Source organism: Onychostoma macrolepis, chromosome 05, assembly GCF_012432095.1.
Source record: "Onychostoma macrolepis isolate SWU-2019 chromosome 05, ASM1243209v1, whole genome shotgun sequence".
NCBI classification, from domain to species: domain Eukaryota; kingdom Metazoa; phylum Chordata; class Actinopteri; order Cypriniformes; family Cyprinidae; genus Onychostoma; species Onychostoma macrolepis.
In genome coordinates, this window is record NC_081159.1 from 11,204,110 (window position 1) to 11,220,699 (window position 16,590).

General features: G+C 35.0%; 2 protein-coding genes across 5 annotated transcripts in view; both read left to right on the plus strand.

The window, feature by feature from the left end:
• Window positions 1–138: 138 nt before the first annotated feature.
• Window positions 139–4,202, plus strand: ifngr2 (interferon gamma receptor 2). Its single transcript, XM_058775936.1, has 7 exons — window positions 139–650; window positions 756–876; window positions 1,111–1,271; window positions 1,727–1,881; window positions 1,986–2,133; window positions 2,350–2,510; window positions 2,809–4,202. Exons 1-7 carry the CDS (start codon window positions 599–601, stop codon window positions 2,977–2,979), a joined length of 969 nt encoding a protein of 322 aa, XP_058631919.1. The 5' UTR covers window positions 139–598; the 3' UTR covers window positions 2,980–4,202.
• Window positions 4,203–12,451: 8,249 nt separating this feature from the next.
• Window positions 12,452–16,590, plus strand: part of slc4a4a (solute carrier family 4 member 4a) — a 61,298-nt gene continuing 57,159 nt past the window's right edge. For 2 of the 4 annotated variants that reach the window (XM_058775716.1, XM_058775717.1), the window contains exons 1-2: window positions 12,452–12,757; window positions 12,918–13,006. In XM_058775716.1, the coding sequence (XP_058631699.1) occupies window positions 12,990–13,006 (17 nt within the window). In that variant the 5' untranslated portion in view covers window positions 12,452–12,757; window positions 12,918–12,989. The remainder of the gene's footprint in view (window positions 12,758–12,917; window positions 13,007–16,590) is intronic. The other 2 variants (XM_058775718.1, XM_058775719.1) reach the window with 1 other exon arrangement.

Here is a 16,590-nt window from a genome sequence, read left to right on the forward strand (position 1 = left end):
ATTTTTTAACGCCGTTACAGAGTGCACTGTATCGGTCAGAAAACTCTACCAAAGAATTTTTGTAACACGTGATTTTAGTTTCGCTTTTGGCTAGTGGCCAATGTCGGGAAATGACAGCTTGGTCTCGCGAGAGTTCATTATGACATTTTATTTATAGTGAGTAATTTCCAGACTGTTTTTGCGCCCTTGCCTTGAATGGCATTTCGGGAAGAGGACACACTTTGTTGTTTTTGTTTGGAGTCCAAAATCGTGATCTTAACTCCATCCGAAGGACTCTCGCGATATTTTGCGACGGTCACCACTTCCTTTTCAGTAAACGAGTAGGCGGAATGAGACCAAAGAGGACCTGTATCGGCGACTGACTGTAATATAACTCTTACAAATGAAATTTATGCGTGCGTAAAAAATAGTAAGAACAGTGCTGTGACATTTTTATGTTTAATAGATATGTTGGTGTTTTAATGAGTCGCTTATAACGGGACACATTAACGTTACGCAACATTTACTGTTTATCGTAAGAGGAACGGGCGTGTTTCCTCAAGAAAGCCAGCTAGATGGATGATTTCACGTTGAAAGATATGGATTAAAAATCGACGAAATGATCCGCCACATTTGCGTAGGGGTGGTTTTGACGCTGTTGATCAACATGGGTAAGAACACAAAAGGCATGATGCGTGGAACTGAAGTAACTGTAATATTTAAATAATTGCTTTCATATCCATAACACAGAATACCGCCTGTCTGTTTTATTCCAGAGGGGACATTTTGCTTAAATCCGCCTCAGGATGTCAGGATAGTCCAATCAGTTCTTCAATGGAAGAGGCCTCCAGACGATGATGGCAGTTTCCTGTATACACTGCAGTATAAACTTGACTCGTAAGCATGCTGTGTTAAAGGCATAGTTCAACTAAAATAATAATAATTCTATCATCACTTACTCACCCTCATGTTGTTGCAAACCCTTATGATGTTCTTTCTGTCACCCTTCCATTTCACTGCCACTTTTCCCCACAGTGCAAGTGAATGGTGACTGAGGCCATGATAAAACATAATCTCGTTTTGCTTGGCCCTGCCTTCCTAACATCCTCTCTTCTGTTACTTTGATTTTAGCAAAACAGATTATGAATGGTACAATGTGACGAGCCATAACGGAACAGAGTTAAGATTTCAAATCACTTCTGAGTTTTATGGTGCAGTATTTCGAGTGCGCTCAGAGAAAGGAAACAATGTGTCGGAATGGAAGCGTTCAAAACCAGTCCAGTGTGTAAATGGTAAGGAGTGCTTCATGTGGTTATATGTGCCCTCCATTTTAAATTTAAAATGTTTGTTTATCAATTCTAATATGTAGCATAACTTATGTGCACATTCACATTCATATATTTCTTTTAAACACAAAAAAAAAGTTTTTGTTTACATAATATATGTGTGTGTACTGTGTATATTTATTATGTATACATAAAGACACACACACACAGCAAATATTTAGAAAATATTTACATATATTTGCATGTATATGTTTATATTGGTACAAATGATATAATATATAAATGTATTTAATATATAAACGTAATTTTTTTCTCAAATATATACATGCATATGTGTCTATTTATATAAGCATAATAAATATGCATAGCACACACACATGTATTATGTATACAAAAACTTTTATTTTGGATGCGATTAATCGTTTGGCAGCACTAATTTCTTTGTTTATCCTATTTCACAGCTAACTTCTGTGCTCCTGTGTTTAAACTGTCTGTGAAACCTGGAATGGCTTATGTGACTATGGCACATATGGACAAGAGCTTACAGAGAGAAGATGGAGAAAATGTTGCATTTAATATATCATTCTGGAAAGTGAATAACGGAGGATACTCAAAGGTCTCTTGCATCCTTCACACACAAAAAGTCATGTAAACTTATTTATTCACTATATTTCTGTTAGAGGACTATTGTAAAGCTGACAAGAGTTTTTGATCCTTCAGGCAGAGTTTATTACTACAAAAAGCGAGAATGAAGCCATTTTTACTCTGGAATCAGGGCAAAACTACTGTTTCCATGTTCAGTATTCGCTCTATGGAAACCCTTATGGGAATGTTAGCAACCAAATTTGTGCAATCATCCCAGAAACACGTAAGTCTTATTCACTTATTTATTACAAACTGCAACAGTATGATTCACTTTGTTTGTGATTAAACCCACCAGATAATAGTCAGCTTTTAATCAGATGCTGAAATGAATTGCATGCTGCAATAAATTATGAATTTTGCTGACATGCTTTAATTTGTTTAACTGATAATTAATAATGCCTCCTGTTCTTTCATTTTTTTATTTTTTTTCCCTGTGTAGCTGAAATGATGAAGAGCCGTGCTTTGCTCTATAGTATATTAATTTCATTTCTTGTTACGGCCATGTGTGGAGTCTGCATTTTTCTGCTTTTTAAACACCACAAAAAGGTCAAACAGTTTTTACAACCACTTCGCCTGGAAATTCCTGACCATTATCAAGAGGTACACATCCATATTTTTAGAGTTATCATTTCACTGAGATGAAGTATAATAAAATAAAGCATAATAAGATTTTAATAAATAATTATATTATAACTTATAACATTAATAATAATTATAACAGTGTACTACTTTTATGTGCAAGTTGTCAAATTTGTTTGAGTACTTTAAAGTCCTGCTACCATGCAACTACCCGCTCTTAAATGGCCATGCATCAGCTAGAGTCAGATGTGAAAGAAGATATTATTATTATCATTATTATTATTATTAAATGAGTTATATTTTCTCTCTATGTATGTAGTTTTTTAGGTCTGGGGAGTTTCCTCTTCAAGCATGTCCAAGTCCCAGCAGTCAGAGTTTGCGGTCATATGACATGATCACAGTAATAGAGAACAGCCATTTGGGGCAGAAAGGCCAAGAAGAGGAACAAGAAAAAAACATTTTAACTTCACGATTTTATGCATGTTCTTAGTTTATTTACTGTTTTTTTGGCAAATAATATACTTTGCACTTCATTAACAAACTTTGCTGACAAATTCAGATCTGTGTGTAAACATATGTTTTTGTTGAATACTGGTTCAGGATCGGATGACATTGATATGAGCAATAGGGTTTATATATTGTTTGGGTATATATGGTATATATATATATATTATTATATATTATATATATTATTACTTGGAGTAGTTTTTTACATTTATTTCAGCTATTTGTGTTAGATTAGATAGCATTTCTAGCTCTATTGACACTAAATATGAAAGTTATTGTTTGTTGCACCAGTTTTAGGACAATGTAATCACTATCTACATCTCATCTGCATAGGTATGGAAAAAACGGGGGTTGAGCTCAAGTAAATAATTAAATTCCTTCCCATAAACATTTAAATATGGTTAAATATATACGAAGTTTGCAAATTACTGTATTAATTTAATTTGCTCGTTATTGTTTGGCACTATAACTGGGATTGGCCACTCCATTCTATCTTCTGATATTCCTTCTCTGTTACAACACAAGACACAAGTGCTCAGTTTTTAGTATTAAGTATTGAATTAACTTGATATTATTTAAAGTTCCTTATTAATAGCAGTGTACAGTTGGTCTTGTCTTCCCCACTTCTTGTATATTTATATATTTTTTATTTCTGAATAGAAAAAGAAAATTATTTGGTTGCCATAATTTCAAAAATATAACATAGCAAAGCATTTCATGTAACAAATACAGTTATCTACGCTGATGAATTCTTTATGGAAGAAAGGAAGATCTTTGAAAAGTGGCACTATCTTAAAAAAGCAGAGTCTGTGTCAGAGCTTATTTTAATTGCATGTTAGTTTGGGTTGCTCAGCTTGTTTGTGTTTTTATGTTGTAGAAAAAATCTGAAAGCCTTAATTTGTCATAGTTGCCATTTGACAAACAATACCAAGTTAGTATTTGTGGTCAATATTCTTTTACACTGTAAAATGCACTTGTCAAATAAGTGTGGACTTGAATATATGTGAAAATAGTCTTTGAAATTTGAACTACTGCTAATTGATAATGTAAACGTTTGTCGTTTGCTTCTCTTGTTTTAATGAATAGCCTACTACAGGTTTTGTATTAATTTGCTCAAGAGGATTTCTGCGAGTTTCATAATTGTGAAAAACGGTGATAGAAATAAAAAAAGAAAAGAAAAAAACGGTTATCTTTTCTTTGATTATTTAGATAAGGATATCATACAGATTTTACCTGGAATTAAACTTTTTTTTTTTTTTGGCCACAAGAGGGCACAATCCTACTTGACAAGTACCTAAATGGTGTTGCTCTCATCTTCCCTTCATACACCCTTCTGCTTTGTGAGAAAACTTAATCCTATATTGCAGCATTGCACACCTGGTGAAAAGACTCGTCTGTTTATTCATAAAAGCTGTGAGTGAAAAGTCATTTTAGTCTGAACTGTGAACTTTTGCACCCTGTTTTCTTCTCAGAACATCCTATCATTGCATGAGGCTGAAGCAAAGAATGTGCCAGCGGCATACAATGTGTTGGATGGCTTTAGAGATGACAAGGAACAGTCTTAAACCCCTTAACTGTTCCTCCTGAAGCCTTTGTCTCAATATCTCCATCAAAGGAATGTTATTAAAAAGCCTCCATGCAGACCCACAGTGAGGAACGAAGGGCTTCAAATGCTTAATGGCAGACAGGTGTTTGCGTCCTGAGAAAGACAGACACATTTGTCTAAGAGGTTGTTATTTTCATGGATGAATAGCCCTTCTGAAAAAGCACCTTAAACCTGCATGAGAAGTTTTGCTGGTCTTGGATGGTTTAGTTGGTTTGGTCTAACTTGGCTGCCATGATAGCCAAGCTGCTGTTTAGCTGAAAATGATTGGTTGAGACTGAAAGGAAGATATTGAGTCAACTGTTGTCTTTGTCTTTTATTATTTGCAAAGTGAGTCAACAAACATACAGCACATATGCAGTATGCAGTTGTGACTGAGAGAGAAATAGCCCGCTAGCTATTCTATTCTATGCTCAGACAGGAGATGTCTAGAAAAAGAGATGTGAGGGTGTCAGCTAAAACCAGTTCTTTCTCTCTCTGAGGTTAAGAGGCCCAGGACGTTATCTTCCTGTATGCAAGAAAAATAGATTCAGTTCATAAGTATTTTTTTGTTTGTTGTTTGTTTTTCTTTAGCGATTGTCTGGAGTGCTTTTATGGTAATGGAATCAAAAGCTGTGCAGAACAACTCTAATATAGTTAGTTAACTTTGGACTATGGGTTTTATAAAAGCATTCTTGTGTGCAAAGGTCGATCTCTCAAGAAATTATTTAAAGCATGGAAAGAAGTTATTTTAAAAACTTTTGATTTAAAAGGATGGTTTAAAAGTTGAAGGTGATCATCAAACCAGTCAAAAGTTTTTGAACAGTAATATTTTAATGTTTTAAAAAAAAATTATCTTCTGCTCACCAAGCCTGCATTTATTTAATCCAAAATACAGCAAAAACAATAATATTGTGAAATATTTTTAGTATTTAAAATAATTGCTTTCTATTTGAATATATTTTAAAATGTAATTTATTTCTGTGATCAAAGCAAAATTTTCAGCATCATTACTACAGTCTTCAGTATCACATGATCCTTCAGAAATCATTCTAATATGCTGATTTGCTGTTCAAGAAACATTTATTATTATTATTATTATCACCATCAATATTTAAAGCAGTTGAGTACTTTTTTTGTTCGTTTCAGGATTCTTTGATGAATAGAAAGATCCAAAGATCAGCATTTATCTGAAATAAAAAGCTTTTGTAACAACACTATACCATTCGAATGCTTGGAGTCAGTATGTATGTGTGTATATATATATATACAGTGGGTACGGAAAGTATTCAGACCCCCTTAAATTTTTCACTCTTTATATATTGCAGCCATTTGCTAAAATCATTTAAGTTCATTTTTTTTCCTCATTAATGTACACACAACACCCCATATTGACAGAAAAACACAGAATTGTTGACATTTTTGCAGATTTATTAAAAAAGAAAAACTGAAATATCACATGGTCCTAAGTATTCAGACCCTTTGCTGTGACACTCATATATTTAACTCAGGTGCTGTCCATTTCTTCTGATCATCCTTGAGATGGTTCTACACCTTCATTTGAGTCCAGCTGTGTTTGATTATACTGATTGGACTTGATTAGGAAAGCCACACACCTGTCTATATAAGACCTTACAGCTCACAGTGCATGTCGGAGCAAATGAGAATCATGAGGTCAAAGGAACTGCCTGAAGAGCTCAGAGACAGAATTGTGGCAAGGCACAGATCTGGCCAAGGTTACAAAAACATTTCTGCTGCACTTAAGGTTCCTAAGAGCACAGTGGCCTCCATAATCCTTAAATGGAAGACGTTTGGGATGACCAGAACCCTTCCTAGAGCTGGCCGTCTGGCCAAACTGAGCTATCGGGGGAGAAGAGCCTTGGTGAGAGAGGTAAAGAAGAACCCAAAGATCACTGTGGCTGAGCTCCAGAGATGCAGTCGGGAGATGGGAGAAAGTTGTAGAAAGTCAACCATCACTGCAGCCCTCCACCAGTCGGGGCTTTATGGCAGAGTGGCCCGACGGAAGCCTCTCCTCAGTGCAAGACACATGAAAGCCCGCATGGAGTTTGCTAAAAAACACCTGAATAAGATTCTCTGGTCTGAGACCAAGATAGAACTTTTTGGCCTTAATTCTAAGCGGTATGTGTGGCGAAAACCAGGCACTGCTCATCACCTGTCCAATACAGTCCCAACAGTGAAGCATGGTGGTGGCAGCATCATGCTGTGGGGTGTTTTTCAGCTGCAGGGACAGGACGACTGGTTGCAATCGAGGGAAAGATGAATGCGGCCAAGTACAGGGATATCCTGGACGAAAACCTTCTCCAGAGTGCTCAGGACCTCAGACTGGGCCGAAGGTTTACCTTCCAACAAGACAACGACCCCAAGCACACAGCTAAAATAACGAAGGAGTGGCTTCACAACAACTCCGTGACTGTTCTTGAATGGCCCAGCCAGAGCCCTGACTTAAACCCAATTGAGCATCTCTGGAGAGACCTAAAAATGGCTGTCCACCAACGTTTACCATCCAACCTGACAGAACTGGAGAGGATCTGCAAGGAGGAATGGCAGAGGATCCCCAAATCCAGGTGTGAAAAACTTGTTGCATCTTTCCCAAAAAGACTCATGGCTGTATTAGATCAAAAGGGTGCTTCTACTAAATACCGAGCAAAGGGTCTGAATACTTAGGACCATGTGATATTACAGTTTTTCTTTTTTAATAAATCTGCAAAAATGTCAACAATTCTGTGTTTTTCTGTCAATATGGGGTGCTGTGTGTACATTAATGAGGGAAAAAAATGAACTTAAATGATTTTAGCAAATGGCTGCAATATAACAAAGAGTGAAAAATTTAAGAGGGTCTGAATATTTTCCGTACCCACTGTATATTAGGAAAGAAATGATAGAAATTAATATTTTTATTTAGGAAGGATGCTTTGAATCGATAAAAAGCGACGTTAAAGACATTTATAATGTAACAAAAAATTTCTATTTCAGGTGCTGTTCTTCTGAACTTTTCATCAAAGAAACCTGAAAAATTCTACTCCGCTGTTTTCAACATAATAACAACAATAATTCTTTTTTGAGCAGCAAATAAGAATATTAGAATGATTTCTGAAGGATCATGTGACTGGAGTAATGTTGCTAAAAGTTTAGCTTTGAAATCACAGGAATAAATTACATTTTAAAATATTCAAATAGAAAACAGTTATTTTAAATAGTAAAACATATTTCAAAATTTTACTGTTTTTGCAGTACTCTGGATCAAATAAATGCAGGCTTGGTGAGCATTCTTCAAAAAAATATTAAAAATCTTACTGTTCAAAAACTGTAACTGCTAGTGTAGATAGATAGCTAACTCTTATTATGTTTTAGCAAGGATGTATTATTTTTTCAAAAGTAAATGCAAAGACATTTATAATGTTACAGATGTCTATTTCAAACAAATGCTGTTGTTTTTAATTTTCTATTCATCAAATAATCATTTATAAAAGGAAAAAAGCTTCCACAAAAATATTAAGCAGCAAAACTTTTTTATTTATTTTTTTAAACAATTAAGAAATGTTTCTTGAGCAGCAAATTAACATCTTGGAGTATGATTTCTGAAGGATCATGTGATCCTGAAGGCTGGAGTAATGACTGCTGAAAATTCAGCTTGGCCATCAATAAATGACATTTTAAAGCATGTTCAATAGAAGTTATTGAAATTGCTATAATATTTCATAATATTACTGTTTTTACTGTGTTTTTGATCAAATAAATGCAAAAAAAATCAAACAATTATAAAAAAAAAAAATGTAAAAAAAAATCTTACACGTGCATGCATGTCTTTAACAGAAAGAGTCGTTAGCCAAAGTGCAACCCATGGTTAAATATTTGAGAATCAAAACATATTCTTTAGCTGCAAACCACATTATAACTTACTAGGTATAAATTCTTATCTATTTACGACAAGCTTAGATATATTTGTTATCGGAATGGACTTTCAAACTGACACGAACAAGATGATGGCAACCAGTGATTTATGTAGAGTAAATGAGCAGACTCAAACAGCTTTAAAAATGTAAGCCTTTAAACAAATCAAGTTTGAGTGCTTTTGTTATAGATTTTGTGATGGTTTTTGAGGTCATGAAGTGTTTGGTTAGTGGTATGCTGATGGTTATAACAATTGGACTTAGTATTTTGAGAGCTCAGCCACAGGCAGTTATATAACTCTAAGGCAAAACACAGCAGTGTTTAGGTGACAAAAGCTCCCTGCAGTCAAAGACAAGAGCCCTCTCACTCTATCTGTCCATTTCTTTCTTGCCTCAAGGTAAGAAGATGAGTACACTTGTCTTATATGTCTGGGTATCTATGAGAAGGAAAACATGAAAGAGAGACAGGAAATAGACAAACTGCATAGATACCACTCCACTCCACGTGAAACATAAGATGGTCTGGATCAAAAATTCCTCCGCAGATACTCCACGGTCAAAGAGCTAGTTGAAACTTCAAAACTCTGTCATGCAGCATAAAGTAAATATTTTAGAAAGCTCTTAGAGAGATTTTTTTAAAGACAAGAATGGATTGGAAGTTTGGTAAAAGATCTTGCAAAAAAAAAAAAAGTCAGGACATCCGAGGCCTTCAAAATCACTTAGTTCAGTGGTTTATTTTGCTTGCAGATAAACCTGCAGATAACACCACACAGTATTAAATGACAGTGTTAAATAAATGCTACACTTTGTAGGCTATATGTCAAAGTCATAGAATTCATATACTTGAATTCTGTTTTAAAAACATTCTCAAAGTTTCATTTCAAGGACTGCAACAGTTGTTTGATTTGTCAAGCATGTAAATGTACATCCTTGTGGTAGCTGTAGTCATTATTTTCTAATTAGGTAATTGTTAGTCTGTGTAATTTATGTTGTTGAACAAAATATGGAATATTTTCAAGTAATGTTAATCACAGACCTTATTTTACTCTAAAATTGAAAACCCACAGGAAATTCACAAGGGATCGCAGAGTAAATGCTAAATGTCTTTTAGGACTACAAAGTGTACATCTGTGAAGTTGAACAGTTAAAATTCTTCCAAATCAAAAACATAATGTAAATGGTAAAATCATTTTATATATTCTGTTCTAATATTTTTTTTTTTTCATAAGATCAACAGTTTGCTCATTGGACTACAAAGCATATGGCTTTGACAGTTGCTTAGTATTGGTAAATATGATCAAAGGCGGCTTTGAAAATAAACCTGCATTATTAATCCTTTTGATATTTTATTTAAACCCCCCAGAAAAATCTAACCTTTCATTGAACTAAAACAATTTAAAATGGGGGAAAATCTCATTATGAAATTGTTTTTTTCAAATACACGAGGACACAATTATTGGCACCCCTAGAAATTCTTATAAGTAAAATATCTCTGAAGTATATTCCCATTCATATTCACAATTTTGAGCACTCCAGGGTGATTATGAACATGAAATTATCCAGCCATGGCTTCCTGTTTCACAGAAACATAAATAGGAGGGAAAACAAAGGCCAAATTCCCTTAATCATCCATCACAATGAGAAAAAACAAAGAACATATTTCTGATGTGCAGCAAAAGATAATTGAGCTTCACAAATTAGTGAAGTGACTTTAAGAAAAGAGCTAGAGCAGTGAAAATTCCCATTTACACCATCAGGGCAATAATTAAGAATTTCCAATCAACAGAAAACGTTACGAAACCGCCTGGAAGAGGACGTGTGTCTATATCGTCCTAATGCACGGTGAGAAGGAGAGTTTGAGTGGCTAAAGACTCTCCAAAGACCACAGCTGGAGAATTGCAGAAAATAGTTGAGTCTCGGGGTGAGAAAACCTTTAAATAAAAAAGTCAAACAGCACCTGCATCACCACGTGTTGTTCGGGAGGGTTTCAAGAAAAATTCTCCCAGCTCATCCAAAAACAAACTCCAGCATATTCAGTTATCAGACACGACTGGAACTTCAAATGGGACTGGCTTCTATGGTCAGATGAAACTAAAAAATTAGCTTTTTAGCAGTAAACACTCAAGATGGGTTTGGTGAACACGGGGATAAAAAAAAAAGTACCCTGTACAATGAAATATACTGCTGTATTTTTGATATTGTGGGCCTATATTTCTGCTGGAGGTCCTGGACATCTTGTTTAGACACACGGCATCACTGATTCTATCAAATACCAACAGATAAAAAAATCAATAAGTGACCAATTATTAGAAATCTTATAATGGGCCATGTTTGGATCTTCCAACCGTACATTAATCCAAACACAATCCTCAACAACAACACAAAAATGGGTCACTGAACACAAAACCAAGCTTCTGCTGGCCATTCCAGTCCTCTGACCTGAACCCTATAGAAAATGAGTGGTGAACTGAAGAGAAGAAGCACCAACATGGAGCTGTGAATCTAAAGGGTCTGGAATGATTCTGGATGAAAAAAATGGTCTCTGATCTCTTGTCAGGTGTTTTCTAACCTCATCAGGCATTATAGGAGAAAATTTAGAGCTGTTAAACTGGCAAATGCAGGTTTCAAAAAGTATAGAATAAAAGGGTGACGTTAATTGTGGCCAATGTGTATTAGATGATATTTCCCCCCATTTTAAATTCTTATTCTCCAATGAAAGGTTACATTTTTGTGATTTTTTTTAAATAAAAGATTAAAAGGATTAACAATGCAGATTAATTTTCACAGTCTTATTTGATCATATTTACCAAGGGTGCCAATATTTTTGGCCATGACTGTATATATATATATATATATATATATATATATATATATAACCAATAATAAATATGTGAAGAGTTTATTTGCAAAAACAGATAACTCCGTTTTTTTACATTTTCAAAAATCATGTTTTTTATTATCATGTTTTTATTGTGTTTTATTGTGTTAGCTGTTTTCTTTTGTTGTTTTTTAACCTAGTCAAAAAATAAAAAATAAAAAATAAAACAACAACTGCAATTTCATTGAGTTTAATTGGAATGCACAATGAAAAAATATATCCAGTAATTTCTGTCTTTGTGGGGACCTTTTTTTGTTCCCATGAGGAAACAAGCTTAAAAATCATAAAGAAATAAGTTTTTTTTTTTTTTTTTTTTGGAAAATCTAAAAATAGCAGAAAGTTTTGCGAGAGAGGTAGGTTTAGGGGTAGAGTTTGGGTAAGTATCAAACCATTATGCCTATGGAGAGTCCCCATAAAGCATGCTAAATGTGATTCAGACACATAGGCCTAAACAATAGTGAAGTGTGTGGAAAGATGTGCACAGAATAAAATATGAATATTGTAAAATACATCTTTTCCACTATTATTTTGTCTACATCATCGAACATATGAACAGCTGATGTTGTAAAGTCCGCTCTCTTTACACATATATCAGTTGTCCCTACAGGGGAGGGGAGAGGAAAAAGGAATGGCTGACCTTCAGAAAGACCACCTCTCCAACTGAGCGTTTAATAATGTATCATTCACTACAGCGTGTGTGTGTCTGTGTAACATAAACATGCTGTTCTATGGTTTCTTTTTAATCTAGCTGAAATACTTACGGATGAAACATAACATAACATAATAACATGATGTTGTTTTCTGACATGACACAATCAAATCTCTATTTTCCTTTTTAAAAAGGCATATTCAGTTAAGCTATTTTTTTTTTACGTTCTATTAAATTTAACATAGACCATTTCACTTTATCTATTTACAATTTCTTCACTTATCTAACGTGTGTATTTCGACTTCCCGGAGTAAACATGCTGTCGGTGTGACATTTCCACGGAAGGTGTCGCTGTGTCTCACGTGAATGAAGCAAGCACAAGGTGCGCGCAGAGTACCTGTTTTCATCCCACAGCCAAACTTTGGATCCACTTTGGATCCGTTGATCACATGAGCGCACATTATAGTAGTTACGCGGGTTACTTGTGTTTACACTTTGAGGCGTGTATTTTTAAGTTAATAAATTGCCGTTTCAAAGAGAAACTGGTGTCGGTGTCATCTTACTCAAGGTAAACGCGCATTTTAGCGCAACTTTTTGACCTCCCACTCGTGCTGTGACGCGCCTAGCAGCGGCTAGTAATAAATGAAAGGCGCAATTTGAAGCGTCCAGTTGTTCTGCTGGTTCAGCAGACGCGCGTTATATCTGTCACATGCGGCGGAGCGCATTCACACAGGACGGGAGGTATTTTAGATTTAGCCTACTTTCTGTCACTTTTTTCTTTCTGTTATTAGAAAAAGTCACGTAGCTTAAGTATTTTATTCATAAGGAGTTATTAAAACCAGTGTTGTCAGTGTTTTGGGAGCGCGCAGTAACTGAACAGTTGAAACGTTTGGCGTTGCAGTGCTTCCATTGATCGCGCTGGACTGAAGCAGCAAACCACTGGAATACATTATCAGCAATTCAACTTCACAAAATGAGCGGCGGTAAGAGGTAAGAGCCCAAAACCTGTTCCTGTATTTATCGGTTCTGTGGTCAGGATTGTAGTTCAGTTAACAAGTCTCATCCAGTTCATAGTAGAATAGCATCTGAAAAACCCCTACAACAACAGACACCGAAATTACATTAAATATAAACACTGAGTGCTGGGTCTTCAGACATGGGACAAAACATATTCCACAACTTACAGTAGTTTAGGTCTCTACATTTTGCCAGCATTTCCAGATAGGCTATTTATGCAAACTTATATAAAATTAGATAATATTGAAGCCATCCTGGTCCTCTTTCCATATTTCACCTGCTGTGAGTTCAACAACATCACAGGCTGTGGTGAATTTATTTATTTATTTATTTATTTATTTTAATTTTAAGTAATTGATTCATTGACTCGTGACTTCTGCCATAGCAGGATATATGTCAACTCCATCATACAAATTATAAAGACATACTGTTGGGCATTTGGATAATCTCATTATTAGTTATTAGTAGGCTAACTAGAATCTTTTTTTTATCAACACCTAATTTATTAAGACCTTGAAGATTTTCAAACTGGTGACAGTTCTGAATAGAAGCTAAGAATGAATTTCATTCATGTCAATATTTATATTCACACGCAATATATACTGCAACTAAACATAAGTGCCTCTCACCTTTTTAGCCTGTTATGTCCCAGTACTCAATAAATCAGTGGTACAAAATCTAAATATACAAGTTAATATTTAAAGAAGAATGATTTTCTTACACTTGAGAGATTCCAGTCAGGAGTTGAGGCCAGATATGTAATCCAAATTGTTATGCATAAAGAAATATAAAAAGAGGAGAGCTAATTCCTTAATGGGTATATTGCCACTATAGATTTGTATTTATTTTGCTGCAGTTACATTGTTGAAAATTGTTATGTTTTGCTTGTATTGTTAAGTGTGGGTGTAGTTTATTATGCTAGTTTGTCATATTTTATGAATGCTTAAACAACAATTCACCCAACTATTTGCTTGAAACCATCTGATGTGAAGGAGCACTGCCGGAGCTTGCTGTGTCAATGTCTGTTCTATAGGTGGCATTGAAGATTGGGGGAGGAAGAGGGATAGTTTTGGGAAGTACCAGTCAGAGTCTGATGTTAAAAAAAACCCGTTGAAGTACTGATCTTTATTTATTTATTTTTTCTTTTTGCCTTACTTTATAATGGTATACAAAAGTATTTTCCAATAGATTTTTTATCCTTTAACAAACCCTGGATAAATTGAGAGCTTTCCATTGCCTACAAGATAATTGTTTTCCTTACAATTTGTACGTTCTGTACACATGAGATTACTATAAACAGGATTGTTTTGTCTGTGGTTATCATACGGGTTATGAATTTTGACATTGTCCATAAAACTGGTATTGTTGATGGTTGGTATTACCATCATAAGCTACGTGTCTAGGTGTTAGAAACATGGTCAAGTCTATCCCCTCTGTTAAACTTATTCACTGACCTATTAACCAGCCATCTAGTATTATATCATGTTACAGATAACGAAACACCTCTGTTTGCATCACAGTTAACCTGCCGTATGTAGTTATTGTTTAACAACATGTATAAGTGTAAAAACCCTGCAGGCCTGAATAATATGGCTTTTTAAATGGTGGTTAGTGTAATACTAACTTAACTTTTAACTTTCATAAAAGTTAAATAGCCCCTTGGATGACACAAATCTTGACATGCTGTAGAGCATCACTTTGCCAGAATTGCAACATAGGCTCAATGGAAAAGCGTGCCTACCTACATTTTTGCATAAATCCAAAATGTACCTATGCATACAATCCACTGCAGTTTCCAGCGGAATTTAACACTAGAGGCAGTAAAAAAAATCAATTAAGAAAAACTTATTTTCGCACAGGTCCTTGCACAATACTACGTTATGACACTCATAACACTTTTACCATAGTGCATGATCTCTGAATTAATACATACTGTATTACGTTTGTATCACATAACCAGTTCCAGGTGTATGGCTTTTCTGACATGGTAAACTTGATCAGTAGCTCACCCGGTGCAGCATTGTATACTGAGTGCTCAGGCAAAAATCCCATGAAACACGTGTCATGATAAAAGAGTTGCTTGTTGAAACGATCTAAAATGGCATGGCTGATTCAGCAAATGCATTTTTATTGAATAGGTTTAGGATAGAGTTTAGTGTAGGTGGTACTTTATTTTCAAATGCAACAGAGCATTAACATTTCAGCACCACTCCCCAGACATTTCGTTTCCGAAATTCTGCGATAAATATAACAACCGATGTTGACAGATTCACTTTCGAATTTAAGTTAAAACTGAACTTTTAGTGCCACTCACTGGACATTTCACTTTAAAAGTGTTACTTTGAACGTGTTATGAAATGTGCAAGAAGCAATGTAATATCATTTTGTTGAAATGTCACCACAGGCACATTTGTTCAATGAGCCTGGGTTCCAGAATTGAGTGTTTAAACTTGGCATCTTTTCAGCATGCTTGATTGCATCTAGTTGAGATATGCAGTGACACTGGGCACTCAGGGAGCTCTGCGCTCTTATCAGAGAAACAAGCTCTATCCTTCCTGTTTGTGTTTACATCTTGGTTTGTATTTATGGTTTTGTAAAAATGTAATGAGCCCATAGAGGAAATCATTATCTAAAGTGTGCTCTCTGGGCATTAAATGTTTTTAATGGGTTTTAGAAGTGAAAAGCACTCTATTATCAAACCTCTAAAGATGATTGTGATCTGAACAAATAACATCATATCCATTTACTGCACGCTTTTAGTCACACCTCTGTTCCTGAAAGAGAATGTCAGTGACTGAATTGTTTCGGTCTGGTCTTTGGACTTCTTTCTAAAGTGACAAAGAGCAGTCACACCTTGCGTGGAACAATAATCTTTATCCCTAGTGGGCAAATGGCTACATGCTCCCCCAGATACAAATGTAAAGTACACTACATACATAGAGTTTACAGCATACCTTTTATAAGGAGAGTGTGTTGAAGTCTCAAAAGAATTTAAGATATTTAAACTTCCATGTATTAATGGACATGGAAACACTGTGTTCTAACAACATACTCTTTGGAAACTTAATGGCCGAAATCACTCTTAAATCATTGTGATTCACAATGTTGCTGTTGCTTAATTTTAATAGGTAGTCTTAGCCAGGCAGAACATGTCAGATAAAGGTTTAACTGCTTCATGTCGTATATACAGTAAGTCCACTCAGATTTGACTAACAATCATCTTATAGAAAATGTAAATGTTAGCTCTGTATTTTGTTGGTTCAAGTAAGAAATTTATTTGGCTCAAAGCATTGAAATTAACAATAACTTCTCCAGTGATATAACTGACTTTATTAAAAAAAAAAAAAAATCTGTAAGGAATAACATACCACCTCTACTCTTATTATTGAAAAATACCAAACAGGAAATGAGTTCATTTCAGCCCTGCTATGGATCTTTATCCTCCTCATTCCAGACATCCAGTACATTGGATAAATTAGTTAGAGTGTTTCTTGCTGCATGTTTTTGGTCCACTTAGGCATTTATTTTATTTTATTTTCATTTTTCACAGCATTTTA

Coding starts and splice junctions, on each gene's coding strand:
- ifngr2 (XM_058775936.1), top strand. CDS start 599: ATGATCCGCCACATTTGCGTAGGGGTGGTTTTGACGCTGTTGATCAAC. Junction 651..755: donor GACGCTGTTGATCAACATGG/GTAAGAACACAA, acceptor GTTTTATTCCAG/AGGGGACATTTTGCTTAAAT. Junction 1,272..1,726: donor ACCAGTCCAGTGTGTAAATG/GTAAGGAGTGCT, acceptor CCTATTTCACAG/CTAACTTCTGTGCTCCTGTG.